We start from the raw sequence: 14925 nt of genomic DNA, 5'->3' as shown, positions 1-14925 counted from the left end.
CTCCCTAAAACCATACACAAAAATAAGCTCAAAATGGATTAAAGATTTAAATGTAAGGCCAGAAACTATAAAACTTTTAGAGGAAAACATAGGCAAACACTCTGACATAAATTACAGCAAGATCCTTTTTGACCCACCTCCTAGAGAAATGGAAATAAAAACAAAAATAAACAAATGGGACCTAATGAAACTTAAAAGATTTTGCACAGCAAAGGAAACCATAAACAAGACCAAAAGATAACCCTCAGAATGGGAGAAAATACTTGCAAATGAAGCAACTGACAAACGATTAATCTCCAAAATTTAAAAGCAGCTCATGCAGCTCAATAAGAAAAAAACAAACAACCCAATCCAAAAATGGGCTTAAATAGACATTTCTTCAAAGAAGGTATACAGATTGCCAACAAACACATGAAAGAATGCTCAACATCATTAATCATTAGAGAAATGCAAATCAAATCTACAATGAGATATCATCTCACACCAGTCAGAATGGCCATCATCAAAAAATCTACAAACAATAAATGCTGGAGAGGGTGTGGAGAAAAGGGAACACTCTTGCACTGCTGGTGGGAATGTCAATTGGTACAGCCACTATGGAGAACAGTATGGAGGTTCCTAAAAACCTACAAATAGAGCTACCATATGACCCAGCAATCCCACTACTGGGCATATACCCTGAGAAAACCATAATTCAAAAAGAGTCATGTACCTCAATGTTCATTGCAGCTCTATTTACAATAGCCAGGTGATAGAAGCAACCTAAGTGTCCATGATCAGATGAATGGATAAAGAAGATGTGGCACATATATACAATGGAATATTACTCAGCCATAAAAAGAAACGAAATTGAGTTATTTTTAGGTGTTGGATGGACCTAGAGTCTGTCATACAGAGTGAAGTAAGTCAGAAAGAGAAAGACAAATACCGTATGCTAACACATATATATGGAATCTAAGAAAAAAAATATGTCATGAAGAACCTAGTGATAAGACAGGAATAAACACACAGACCTATTAGAGAATGAACTTGAGGATATGGGAGGGGAAAGGGTAAGCTGTGACAAAGTGAGAGAGTGGCATGGACATATATACACTACCAAACTTAAAATAAATAGCTAGTTGGAAGCAGCCACATAGCACAGGGAGATCAGCTTGGTGCTTTGTGACCACCTAGAGGGGTGGGATAGGGAGGTTGGGAGGGAGGGAGACACAAGAGGGAAGAGATATGGGTACATATGTATATGTATAACTGATTCACTTTGTTATAAAGCAGAAACTAACACACCATTGTAAAACAATGATACTCCAATAAAGATGTAATAAAAAAAATAAAAAGGCAAGCTAGTGCTCACTTCAGCAGCACATACACTAAAATTGGAATGAGGGCTTCCCTGGTGGTGCAGTGGTTAAGAATCTGCCTGCCAATGCAGGGGATATGGGTTTGAGCCCTTGTACGGGAAGATCCCACATGATGCAGAGCAGCTAAGCCGTGTGCCACAATTACTGAGCCTGAGCTCTAAAGTCCGTGAGCCACGGCTACTGAAGCCCGTAAGCCTAGAGCCCATTGTCTGCAACAAGAGAAGCCACCACAATGAGAACCCCGTGCACCACAGCGAAGAGTAGCCCCCTCTCGCCACAACTAGAGAAAACCAGCATGCAGCAATGAAAACTCAACACAGCCTAAATAAATAAATAAACAAACAAATAAATAAATTTATTAAAAGATAAATAAATAAAATAAAATTGCAACGATACAGAGAAGATTAACATGGCCCCTACACAAGGATGATGCACAAATTCATGAAGTGTTCCATATTTTTCTGGGAATGTAAACTGGTACAAACATTATGGAGAACAGCATGGAAGTTCCTTAAAAAAACTAAAAATAGAACTACCATATGACCCAGCAATCCCACTCCTGGGCATATATCCAGAGCAAACCATAATTCGAAAAGCTGTATGCACCCCAATGTTCATTGCAGCACTATTTACAATAGCCAAGACATGGAAGCAACATAAACATCCATTGACAAATGAATGAATAAAGAAGATTTGGTACATATATACAATGGAATATTACTCAGCCATAAGAAAGAATGAAATAATGCCATTTGCAGCAACGTGGATGGACCTAGACATTATCATACTAAGTGAAGTAAGTCAGAGAAAGACAAATATCATGTTATATCACTTATATGTGGAATCTAAAAAATGCCACATGAAATTATTTATAAAACAGAAACAGACTTTGAAAGCAAACTTATGGTTACCAAAGGGGAAACATGGAGGGAGAGATAAATTAGAAACTTGACATTAACATACATATGCTACTATATATAAGATTGGTAACCAGCAAGGACCTACTCTATAGCACAGAGAACTCTACTCAATATTCTGTAATAACCTATATATGTAAAAAATCTGAAAAAGAATGATTACATGTATAACTGAATCACTTTGCAGTACACCTGAAACTAACACAAGATTGTAAATCAACTATACTCCAATAAAAATTAAAACAAAAACAAAAAAATACAGATGGAGAGATATACTATGTTCTTGGATTGGAAGAATCCACATTGAGAAAATGACTATACTACGCAAAGCAATCTACAGATTCAGTGCAATCCTTATCAAACTACCAAAGGCATTTTTCACAGAACTAGAACAAAAAAATTCACAATTTGTATGGAAACACAAATGACCCCGAATAACCAAATCAATCTTGAGAAAGAAAAAGGGAGCTGGAAGAATCAGACTCCTAGACTTCAGACTCTCTTACAAAGCTAGAAAAGCAAGACAGGATGGTACTAGCACAAAAACAGAACTATAGATCAATGGAACCAGATAGAAAGCCCAGAGATAAACCCACGCACATATGGTAACCGTATTTTTGATAAAGGAGGCAAGAATATACAATGGAGAAAAAACAGCCTCCTGAACAGCTACATGTAAAAGAATGAAATTAGAACACTCCCTAACACCATACACAAAAACTCAAAATGGATTAAAAACCTAAATATAAGGCTAGACACTATAAAACTTTTAGAGGAAAACATAGGCAGAACACTGACATAAATCACAACAAGATCCTTTTTGACCCACCTCCTAGAGGAATGGAAATAAAGAGAAAAATAAACAGATGTGACCTAATGAAACTTAAAAGCTTTTGCACAGCAAAGGAAACCATATACAAGATAAAAAGACAACCCTAAGAATGTGAGAAAATATTTGCAAATGAAGCAATGGAGAAACAATTAATCTCCAAAATTTACAAGCAGCTCATGCAGCTCAATATCAAAAAAACAAACAACCCAATCCAAAAATGGACAGAAGATCTAAATAGACATTTCTCCAAAGAAGATATACAGATTGCCAACAGACACATGAAAGGATGTTCAACATCACTAATCATTAGAGAAATGCAAGTCAAAACTACCATGAAGTATCACCTCACACCAGTCAGAATGGCCATCATCACAAAGTCTACAAACAATAAATGCTGGAGAGGGTGTGGAGAAAAAGGAACACTCTTGCACTGTTGGTGGGAATGTAAATTGATACAGCCACTGTGGAGAACAGTATGGAGGTTCCTTAAAAAACTAAAAATAGAACTACCATATGACCTGACAATCCTACTACTAGGCATATACCCTGAGAAAACCATAATTCAAAAAGAGTCATATACCACAATGTTCATTTCAGCTCTATTTACGATAGCCAGGACATGGAAACCACCTAGGTGTCCATAGACAGACGAATGGATAAAGAAGATGTGGCACATATGTACAGTGGAATATTACTCAGCCATAAAAAGAAAGGAAATTGAGTTATTTGTAGTGTGGTGGTTGGACCTAGAGACTCTCTGTAGGACTCTGTAGGACTACAGAGTGAAGTCACAAAGAGAAAAACAAATACCACATTCTAGCAGATATATATGGAATCTAAAAAAAAAGAAAGAAAGAAAATGGTTCTGAAGATCCTAGGGGCAGGACAGAAATAAAGAAACAGACATAGAGAATGGAATTGAGGACCCGGGGAGTGGTAAGGGTAAGCTGGGACAAAGTGAGAGAGTGGCATGGACATATATACACTATCAAATGTAAAATAGATAGCAAGTGAGAAGCAGCTGCATAGCACAGGGAGATCAGCTCAGTGCTTTGTGACCACCTAGAGGGATGGGATAGCGAGGGTGGGAGGGAGGCTCAAGAGGGTGGCATATGGGGATATATGTATACATATAGCTGGTTCTGTTTGTTATACAGCAGAAACTAACACAACATTGTAAAGCAATTATACTCTGATAAAGAGGTTAAAAAAATTGATAAACCTGATAAACTGATAAACAAAGTAATAAACCTTTAGGGAGCCTCATCAAGAAAAAAAGAGAGAGCACCCAAATAAAAAAAATAAGAAATGAAAGAAGAGAAACACAAATATCACAATGATGCAAAAAATCATATAAGAACACTGTGAAGAATTATTTGATAACAAACTGGAAAACCTAGAAGAACTGGACAAATTTCTAGGAACATACAACCTGCCAAGACTGAATCAGGAAGAAATAGACAATCTGAAGAGAATTATCACTAGCAGTGAAATTGAATTTGTAATTTAAAAAAAAAAAAAAAAGCCTCCCCTCAAACAAAAGTCCAGGACTAGATGGGCTTTAAAGGAGAACTCTACCAAACATGTAAAGAGGAGCTAATACCTATCCTTTTTGAACTAACCCCCCCAAAAATTGAAAGGGACAAAACACTCTGAAATTTATTCTATGAGGCTCCAATTGCCTTGATACCAAAACCAAAGGCACTAAAAAAAAAGAAAATTACAGGCCAATACTTCTGATGAATACAGATACAAAAATCCTCAACAAAATATTAGCAAACTGAATTTAACAGCACCATTTGCACTAGGATTTATTTCAAAAATGAAAGGACAATTTAATATTTGCAGGTTAACCAATGTAATATAAAAGGAAGGATAAAAATCACATGATCTTGTTAATAAACAAAATTCAACATCCATTCATGGTAAAAACTCTCATCAAGGGGACATATCTCAAAATAATAAAGGCCATTTATGACAAACTCACAACTAACATCATACACAATGATGACAAACAAAAAACCTTTCCTCTACAATCAGGAACAAGACAAGGATGCCTACTCTCACCACTTCTACTTAACATAGTATTGGAAATTCTGGCCATAGCAATCAGACGAAAAAGAATAAAAGGTATCCAAATTGGAAGAAAATAATTAAACTCTTACTTTCTGCAGATGACATGATACTATCAATATACGTAGAAAACCTTAAAGTCTTGACCAAAAACTGTTAGAACTAATAAGTGAAATCAGTATTTACAGCATACAAAATTAATATACATGAATCTGTTGCATTTCCATACATGAACAATGAACTATTAGAAAGAAAAAGCAAGAAAAATTTCCCATTTAAAAATGCATCACAGGGCTTCCCTGGTGGCGCAGTGGTTGAGAGTCCACCTGCTGATGCAGGGGACACGGGTTCGTGCCCCGGGCTGGGAAGATCCCACATGCCGCGGAGCAGCTGGGCCCATGAGCCATGGCCACTGAGCCTGCACATCCAGAGCCTGTGCTCCGCAACGGGAGAGGCCACAGCAGTGAGAGGCCCGCATACCACACACACAAAAAAAAAGCATCACAAAGAATAAAATGCCTAGGAATAAACTTAAACAAAGAGGTGAAGGACCTATACTCTGAAAAGTATAAAACATTGATGAAGGAGTTTGAAAATGATACAAAGAAATAAAAGTTATCCCATGTTAATAAATTGGAAAAATTCATATTGTTAAAATGTCCATACTACCCAAAGCAATCTAAAGATTCAGTGCAATCCCTACCAAAATACCCATGACATTTTTCTCAGAACTAGAACAAATAATCCCAACACTTTGTACGAAACCACAAAAAACCTGAATTGCCAAAGCAATCTGGTGAAAAAAGAACAAAATTGGAGGTATAAACTTTCCAGGCTTCAGACTATACTACTAAGCTACAGTAATCAAAACAGCATGGTACTAGCACAAAAACAGATACATAGATCAATGGAACAGAATAGAGAGCTCAGAAATAAACCCACACACATATGGTCACCTTATCTTTGATAAAGGAGGCAAGAATATTCAATGGAGAAAAGACAGTCTCTTCATTAAGTGGTGCTGGGAAAACTGGACAACTACATGTGAAAGAATGAAATTAGAACATTCTCTAACACCATATATAAAAATAAACTCAAGACAGATTAAAGACCCAAATGTAAGACTGGATATTATAAAACGTCTAGAGGAAAACATAAGCAGAGCACTCTTTGACATAAATTGTAGCAATATTTTTTTGATCTGTCTCCTAAGGCAAAAGAAATAAGAGCAAAATAAACAAATGGGATCTAATTAAACTTAAAAGGTTTTTCACAGAGAAGGAAACCATTGACAAAACAAAAAGACAACCTACTGAATGGGAGAAAATATTTGCAAATGATATGACCAATAAGGGGTTAATATCAAAAAATATAAACAGCTCACACAATGTGTCATCAAAAAGCAAACAACCTGATTAAAAAAGGGCAGAAGTGCTGAATAGACATTTTTCTGAAGAAGACATACAGACATCTCATACAATGAGATAAAACTACACACCTGTCAGAATGCCTATCATTAAAAAATCTACAAATAACTAGTATTGGTACACTGTTGGTGGAAATGTAAATTGGTGCAGCCACTGTGGAAAACAGTATGGAGGTTCCTCAAAATAAATAAATAAATAAAAAGAAAAGAAAAACACACTAAAAATAGCAATACCATATGATACAGAATTTCATCCCTGCACATATATCCAGTGAAAATAAAAACATTAATTTAAAAAGTTATATGTACCCCAATGTTCCTAGCAGCATTATCTACAATTGACAAGATATGGAAGCAACCTTAGCACTCACAAATAGATGAATGGGCAAAGAAAATGTGGTATAAATATATATATACAATGGAATATTAGTCATAAAATAGAATGAAATTTTGCTATTTACAACAACATGAATGGACTTGGAGGGTATTATGCTTAGTGAAAAAAGTCAGACAGAGAAAGACAAACACTATATGATATCCCTTATATATGGATCTAAAAAATAAAACAAAGTAGTTTAAAAAAACTGACTCACATATAGAGAACAAACTAGTGGTTCCCAATGGGGAGGGGAAGGGGAGAAGGGCAAGATAGGGGTAGAGGATTAAGAGATACAAAGTACTATGTATAAAATAAATGAGCTACTAGGATATATTGTACAGCACAGGGAAATACAACCATTGTTTTGTACTAACTTTATATGGATTATAATCTATAGGGATATTGAATCACTATGTTGTACACATGAAATTAATAAACTATTGTCAATCAACTTAAATTTTTTTTTTTGCTTATGATGACCATTTTAATCACAAGGTGTTAATGTATAGATTAACATAAACTTCAGATGTCACAGAAACAGTTAGACAAAATTCAGAAAAAACGGTATCAGTGAAACCGGAGTAAGCATTTTGGAGACTTCAATGCACTGGATGGAATTCTTCAAGAATTTTACCGTAAATTTTCTTATCTTTTTCAGGAAAATCCTCTGGATGTGACTTTACATATGCAAACATATCATGGTCCCTCAGAGCACACATACAGTCTTGACGTTTTAAAAGATAATATCCGACAAAAATAAAGGAAGTAACATATAGAAGCTGGCGATGCAAACCGGCCGACGCCACCGGCCGACGCCGGATCGCGTTATCAATCAGGCCGGAGCAGTAACCCAAGAAGCCGACGTAGAAGAGCCGCGGGTCGGTTAGCTTGGGCGGCGGCAGGCTCCGGGCCTCATTCGGCAGGAACTGTAAGGACACTTGGCCCGGCCGGCCGTTCATCATGGTGAGGCCGTTCCCACTTGAGGCCTGGCCTCTGACCTCCAACTACAAAGAAAATCACCAGGACCAGGACCGGGACACAAGCCACGAGCTTTCACCTCCGAGCGCGGTGTTGAAGGGCATCTTAAATTTAAAATAAAAAGTTTAGCATATAAAGGACCTAACAGGGTTTAGTCACATATCCAGTGCAGGTGGTCTCATCATATTGCTCTCTCAAACTGTTTCTCTCTGGAAAACTGCTCCCACTGTGGGAATAGTGGGCAGATCATACTTTCCAATTACAGGTGAGGGTTTGAGGTACCTCTGATGACCTGGGTCTTACTTGCAGGCAACTGGCAGCCAGATCTTCTCAATGACCTCCTCTAACAATTCAGTAGAGGATCATCTATATATTTAACAAATATTTATTGAAATATTATGCAATAAGGGTGTTTCTCGTATCTATTACCTCACTCCAGAATATTGAATTCTTTGGTTTTCTTTCACAATGCTTTACATATTCATCATGCATTTCCAGGCATAGACTGTTTAAAAAACTCTATGTTTTGTCTGGGAAATACCTCAACCTCATCCCCATTAGCTCCACACTTACAAGTTGTTACCTATGGTGGTCATTTTGGTTTCCTGACCAGTTTGATTTTCTCTGTTATGAAGCATTTTTAATTTTTTATCTAAATCTTAAGAGAATGTCTTCCCTCTCACTGCAGCCCCAAATTTGGGTTAGTCTTGTAAAACCAGTATGTTATGATTGCATGGGTTTTCTGTTTTTAATTTGTGTGCCTCTTTTCTTTCCACAGTTAAAAGGGTTTAAAAATTACCTCCAAAGTGAATGAAGCAAGTCTTTCAAGATTTAAGTGCATAACAAGGGATCTTTAAGATAAGTTGCTTCATATATTGGTATGTAGTATGTAGTTCAGGCCTCATGATATTTGAGAAAAATTTATTTACAGACTTATATCTCAAAAATTCAATCATCAAGAAAATTTTTATAGAGAAAAAGAGTTATGAAATCTCTGGGTAGCTCAGCATTTAGGGATCTTTTATATTTAAAAGATTATTTACTTTAAGAGTGTTACATATTTTATGATTAGATGCCCTGTTAATTAATGCTAATTTTATCTTGCCTTTATACACAGTAATTTGTTATTTATGGATATGATTAAACAATTTTGCTAGAAAATATTCAACCAAATGGTCAATTATGTCAATGACATGTGTAAGCCTGTTGGTTGGAAATAAATTAATTTCTAATGCATCAGAGTAATAAATAAAGGACAAGGCAATGAATAGAGAATGACTTAGCAGGTTTCATAATGGTAGGGCTTAGTGTAGGTAGGCTAAAATATACAAGGAGCACACAAGTTTGGTATGTCAAAGGAATAGAAAGACAGGTAGTTTACCAGTAAACAAGTTGCTTCAACTCTCTATGTCACATAACAAATACCTATTACACCTAATATCTCATAGTTTCTATAAATCAGGAGCTCTGGAAATGCTTATCTGGTCTTCTGTTAGACTTCAATAATGGTCTTGACTAGGACTAGGACTAGTCTTCTTACCTGAAGACTCAATTGGGGAACTTCCTCTTAACAAGCCCACTTGCCTTGTTGGCAGATTTCATACTCTTGAAGCTGTAGGAGTTGTTGCAGCTTGCTTCTTCAAAGCCACCAAGGATGAAAAGACTTTAGAGTGAGTCTGCTATCGTGATGGAAGCTTATTTGACATAACTTATTCAGAAAACTGATATTCTATCACTCTTTTTTGTCATATTCTATTGGTTAGAAGGAAGTCAGCAATCCTGCCAACACTCGAGGACAGGGGATTATACATCATGGGGAGGTTGAGACCATGGGGGCCACCCAATATCTCCCTGCCACAGAGGGGGTGCAAAATATGATCTTTTTGAAGAAATTATTAGAGGGATATGTTGAGCTGTGTTAGCAATAATAAAATGTTTTTTCTGCATTTTAAGAAGATTGCAAGCTTTTGGCAGGTTATTGGCACAATCTGATTTACCTTTTAAAAGATAACTTTGGGATGTGTAAAATTGATTACTGGACAGTTAGCTATAACTCCTCCCTTCAAATGATGAGAAAAAGCAATTTCTATTTCAATTATTGGAGTACTTACACAAAGGCAAGCATGGAGGAATCTCATGAGTAATGAATGCTTAATATGAGTCAGATACTCTTTTATTTAGTGTCTACAATAGCTCCACAAACTATATACTATTATACTCATTAAGTGGAAGGAAATTGGAACAGGCAAAATATATTTTGCCTGGAATTATAGGGCTAGTAACTACCCATGCCTAGGTTTAAATATGGATCCATAGTTTTCCCACTTGAGCCATGCTCTTCCCAGTGAACTGAGATTGTTTGTTTTTAAGTAAACATTGTATATAGTTAAGGTGTACAATTTAATGAGTTGATGTACATATACATAGTGAAATGATTACTACAGTCAAGCTAATCAATGTATCTTTTCCTCACACAGTTACCATTTTGGTGTGTGATGAAACACCTGAAATCTACTCTTAGCATATTTCCAGTATTCAGTACAGTAGTATTAACTATAATCATCCTGCTGTATATTAGATGTATAGGCTTATTCATCCTACATTACAGCAACTTTGTACGTTTTGACCAGCATGTCTCCATTTCCTCCATCTCTCCACCCTTGGCAACCACCCTTCTCCTATCTGCTTCTGTGTATTCGATTTTTTTATACTCTACATATAAGGGAGATAATGCAGTTTTTCTCTTTCTGTGGCTTATTTCAATAAGAATAATTTCTTCCAATTTAATCCATGTTGTTGCAAATGACAGGAGCTCCTTTTTTAAGGCTGAACAATATTCCATTATATATATACACTATATCTTCTTTATCCATTCATCCATCCACAGACACTTAGACTGTTTCCATATCTTGGCTATTGTGAATAATGCACAGTGAACATGGGAGTGCAGAAATCTCTTTGATGCACTGGTTTTATTTCCTTTAGGTATACACCCAGAAAAGGGATTGCTGGATTATACAGTCATTCTAATTTTAGCTTTCTGATGAAACTCCATACTGTTTTTTTGTAAAGACTGCCACCAATTTACGTTCCCAGCAACAGTGTACAAGGGTTCCGTATATTCCACATCCTCACCAACACTTTTTTTTTCCATTTTACAAAAGAATCAAGCAAGTTAATCCCAGTTAGCCTTCGGAACTTTCACAATGCAATGTTTCTACCTCCTCAAGAGCTGAGAAACAGAGAGAACGTTTCTGAGAAATACTGGACAGTCTTAAGTGGATAATTGTACCATCATGTCCAGTTTCCTTCAAACAGTATTGGAATTTTTACTGGAACTTTTTAAAAGTTGACCATAAACTTCAATGATCCTGAGCCTATTTCAGTCACACCATCTTGCTAACTGAAGACATTCAATAGATATTGGATATGGTAACTTTTCAAAATTATACTTTGAATAATTTTAGCAATATTCAGGTACATGTTAGGTCACCTATCATATTGTACTACTTTAAAAAAAATAAAATTTGTGTGGAAATATTATTTTATTCCCATTTTGCAACAATGAGCTTAGAATCACAGAATCATGACAAACAAAAGCAATTTAGGAGTTTTTTAATGACACTCTTTAGAGTATCATAAATACAGTTTTTAAGAATTCATAAGAAATGTATGCATATTTGGACTCCTTTTTTAATATTAATATATTTTTAAGAGAATTGTTAGTGCAATTATCTTACATACACACAAATTGTTGTATATAATCAGTATAATGAGAATAATTACTAATATTTACTGAGATTTTATTATGTGAGATATTGTGCTAATCATTTTTCATGTATTATATTATTAAATTCTCATAGCCACTACAGGAATGAGTTACCATTATTTTTAAGTTGTTTAAATAAGTCTGCCTAGAACATACAGCTAGTCAGAGGTTGAGATAAAGCATTGCTGAGTTTCCTAAGCACTATGCATGCAGCATCTACATAGTATTCAAGAAGCATCAGTAATAGTATAAACAAAGGATTATTTCTATAACCTTTCTTTGACTTAGGGCTCTGTCCTGTTTGAGAAAAGTATACTTAGGAGCTCTCAGCACTTTACGTAGAAAAGACCAAGGACAGCCTGCTTGGTATATGGTTAGTATCTCCTCCCCCAGCTGCCGGAAGCAGACACAACTAATCTTGTTCACCCTGAATCAGGATGGAGTCAAACTCCTTTTGAATACAATGATTTGAGTCTCAATCACTACACCAGATCAGTGTTGGCAAATGCAAGAGAATACATTGGCCATCCTTGGACTACATTGTAACTAAGCATAGCTTCTCCTGCATCAGCACAAAGCTATTGCAATCAGAGGAACTGATAAAACTTACAGAAACATCCCAGAAACTCTCTATGGACGTGATAAGTGTCAGTGGGGGCATGAAGGTCCGTTATCTTCTCCATGTCTCTCATGCTAATCTTCTCTTATACATGTGGAAATTGTTGCATATAGAAGATACAACTGACAAAAGGCAATCTGATTTTATTTTCAGCTAGAGTTCAGAAGCAAAGTGACTTAAACACTTTTGGAAAAGAATTTAAAACAACCTACAGCAATATAATTCACATTTTTACCCTTGGGGAAAGTGATATTTCAAATGTCTAGTCAACAATTAAGCTATTTGTAACTCCTCCGTATGCCTATATATTATCAAACAACACGCAGGAATCATTTTTGTAGGTGTTCACATTTCCCTTTATTTCAATATTTCAATATTTTTAATGTAAAATCTACTAACAATTTTTCAACATGTTTATAAAAATTTACATGCTATAATTTGGATATCTCTTAATTTTAGGAAGTACATGTCATATCTTAAATTTTTTTAAAAATCAAGTGCCAAATAATAATTTTATTCAACTTAATGTAATGTAATTGTTTTTAATTCAACAAATATTTACCGAATTTTTACTGCATTTAAAATATCAGGCACTAGACATCTTGAAATGATAGAATTTAAGTTAATCATTTAAAAATGCTAATTAATTTTTCTACCTCTTAAGTGAACCCAACAACTAAATGCTGTTATTTTCTTCTGTCTTCAGTTAAGCAACCTGTCAGGAAGGCATAGGATTTCTGTGTAATACTAAGCTATAGTAATCTGAAAGGACACAAATATACAGAGAGATGAGAGCTCTGAAAATGAGTTTCTTTCATCCAACACAAGTGATGCTAAATACCAGCATTAAGTTTCAATCTATATAACAGATTTTCTTTTTTACTTTGGACTGCAAATTTCTATCTAATGGAATAATCTTTATTTCCATTATAAGCTTAAGCTTATAAAATCTCTCTGGTCAAAGAACTTGCTACAAAAGATTGCCATTGCTTAGTGCCATGTGCCCTCAAGTGCTTGGCATATGAAATGCATGGCTTGAAGTCAACCAATCAAATACATGTCATGAGGTCACATTCTAATACAAAACATTAAAAGTCACAAGCCAATCATATTTGCTATAGTCTACATGTATAGATATATAGATATATGGAAGAGAATGTTGTTTTATAGATGTAGAACTATGCAGTACATATTTATATAACAGTTTTATGTATACATATGTCTGTATATATATATTAGTATATATATAAAATACAGCTATATGCACACACATATATTCAAGAGAATACTTTCTGTGATACAGATAACATAAAGCACAGCCAAAGATTTTAAATAACATTTGAATAACTTTGAAAGTTTTCGTAATTGAAAACCACCTGATGGACAGAGATAGGTCACCCCATCACTGGTTTCTGTTTCTATGGACCAAACACAATGTCGATGGCTTATGGAAACCCATTCTAAGAACACTTTCAATTTTACTGATTCAACTTTTTAACACAATCTAAATCAATAAAAGGAGCTTGATAATGAGGTATAAAAAACATTATAGAGTCACTCTAATTTGATCATTAAGACTATAAATTTAAAAATATAGCAGTGTTCATTTTCTTCCCTTCAGAAATAGGAAACTCTTCAGAATAGTTTATTATCTGTTGGTTACTTTCATTATCTGTCTTAAATCCAAGTTATACTTAATAATTAAATAACTATATTGAATTTGTACTTTCCATTTTGCTCTTTATTTAGAACAAGAAAAATATCTGAGTCACACTGCATTCAAGCTATCTTGAGAGGAGAAACCTGTTAATAATTAGTCTGCATTTTTGTCTCAAACGTACATAATACATTTAACAGATAAAAAATTAAGTTCAGAGAGGTTAAGTTACTTGAGATCCCAGAGATAAAATCCTGCTGAGAGCAGTATTCCTGGTCTACCTCCATAAGTTTAAAATTACTCTCTGTTTAAACTGGCTTTTCATCATTAACTGTAATATCTTGTGAAAAAGAAAAAGACCATTATCAGAGAATGCTTTTTTTATGACAAAAATCTCCTTGTGATGGAAATATCCGCAATCGATTTGCATGTGTGTAGGCTGGAGCTTGTGAATGAGGTTAATGCATTCCGGGGTTTTTTTTTTGTTTTTTGTTTTTTTTTCAATCCCAATCTCCTGAAGTGAAAGAGTAAGTGTGCTGTTTTTAAGAATGTGGATGTAGCTGGATTCAAGTCGTGCTTTTGTAACTTTTTAATACTGATATCTTCGATTAGTTACCTACACCGACTCTCAATATCCTGACCTGCAAATTACTACAATCCATAAAGTCTGGTTTATAGACTGTTTTAATTATTAAGTGGAAAGTGCTTAGCATAGTAGCTACATATTGTAAGTGTTCAGCTGTCAGTTATTTTATTGCTGTTGTGTTTGGTGATTTCCCATCAGTAAACCTTGGATGGACGTTTATATGTAGTCAGCTTCCTTTATTGCTTTCTCTATATCCTAAGACTTTGCGACACCAATCAATAGCTAGAGGCTAGCATTAGAATAATGAAATAAAGAAACAAATCAATAT

The 14925-nt window shown here is 35.1% G+C and overlaps 1 protein-coding gene across 1 annotated transcript; it reads right to left on the bottom strand.

Annotated features, from left to right (window-relative positions):
* Positions 1-7571: 7571 nt before the first annotated feature.
* Positions 7572-7975, bottom strand: LOC309972133 (NADH dehydrogenase [ubiquinone] 1 subunit C2-like). The gene has a single exon (XM_082855581.1). The coding sequence runs from the start codon at positions 7948-7950 to the stop codon at positions 7588-7590; it is 363 nt and encodes a 120-aa protein (XP_082711707.1). The 5' UTR covers positions 7951-7975; the 3' UTR covers positions 7572-7587.
* Between the last annotated feature and the right edge of the window lie 6950 nt (positions 7976-14925).

Source organism: Leucopleurus acutus, assembly GCF_964270905.1.
Source record: "Leucopleurus acutus genome assembly, chromosome: 15".
In the NCBI taxonomy this organism is placed as follows: Eukaryota; Metazoa; Chordata; class Mammalia; order Artiodactyla; family Delphinidae; genus Leucopleurus; species Leucopleurus acutus.
The sequence above is the reverse complement of the archived record's forward strand: the minus strand, read 5'-3'. Positions and strand labels throughout refer to the sequence as shown.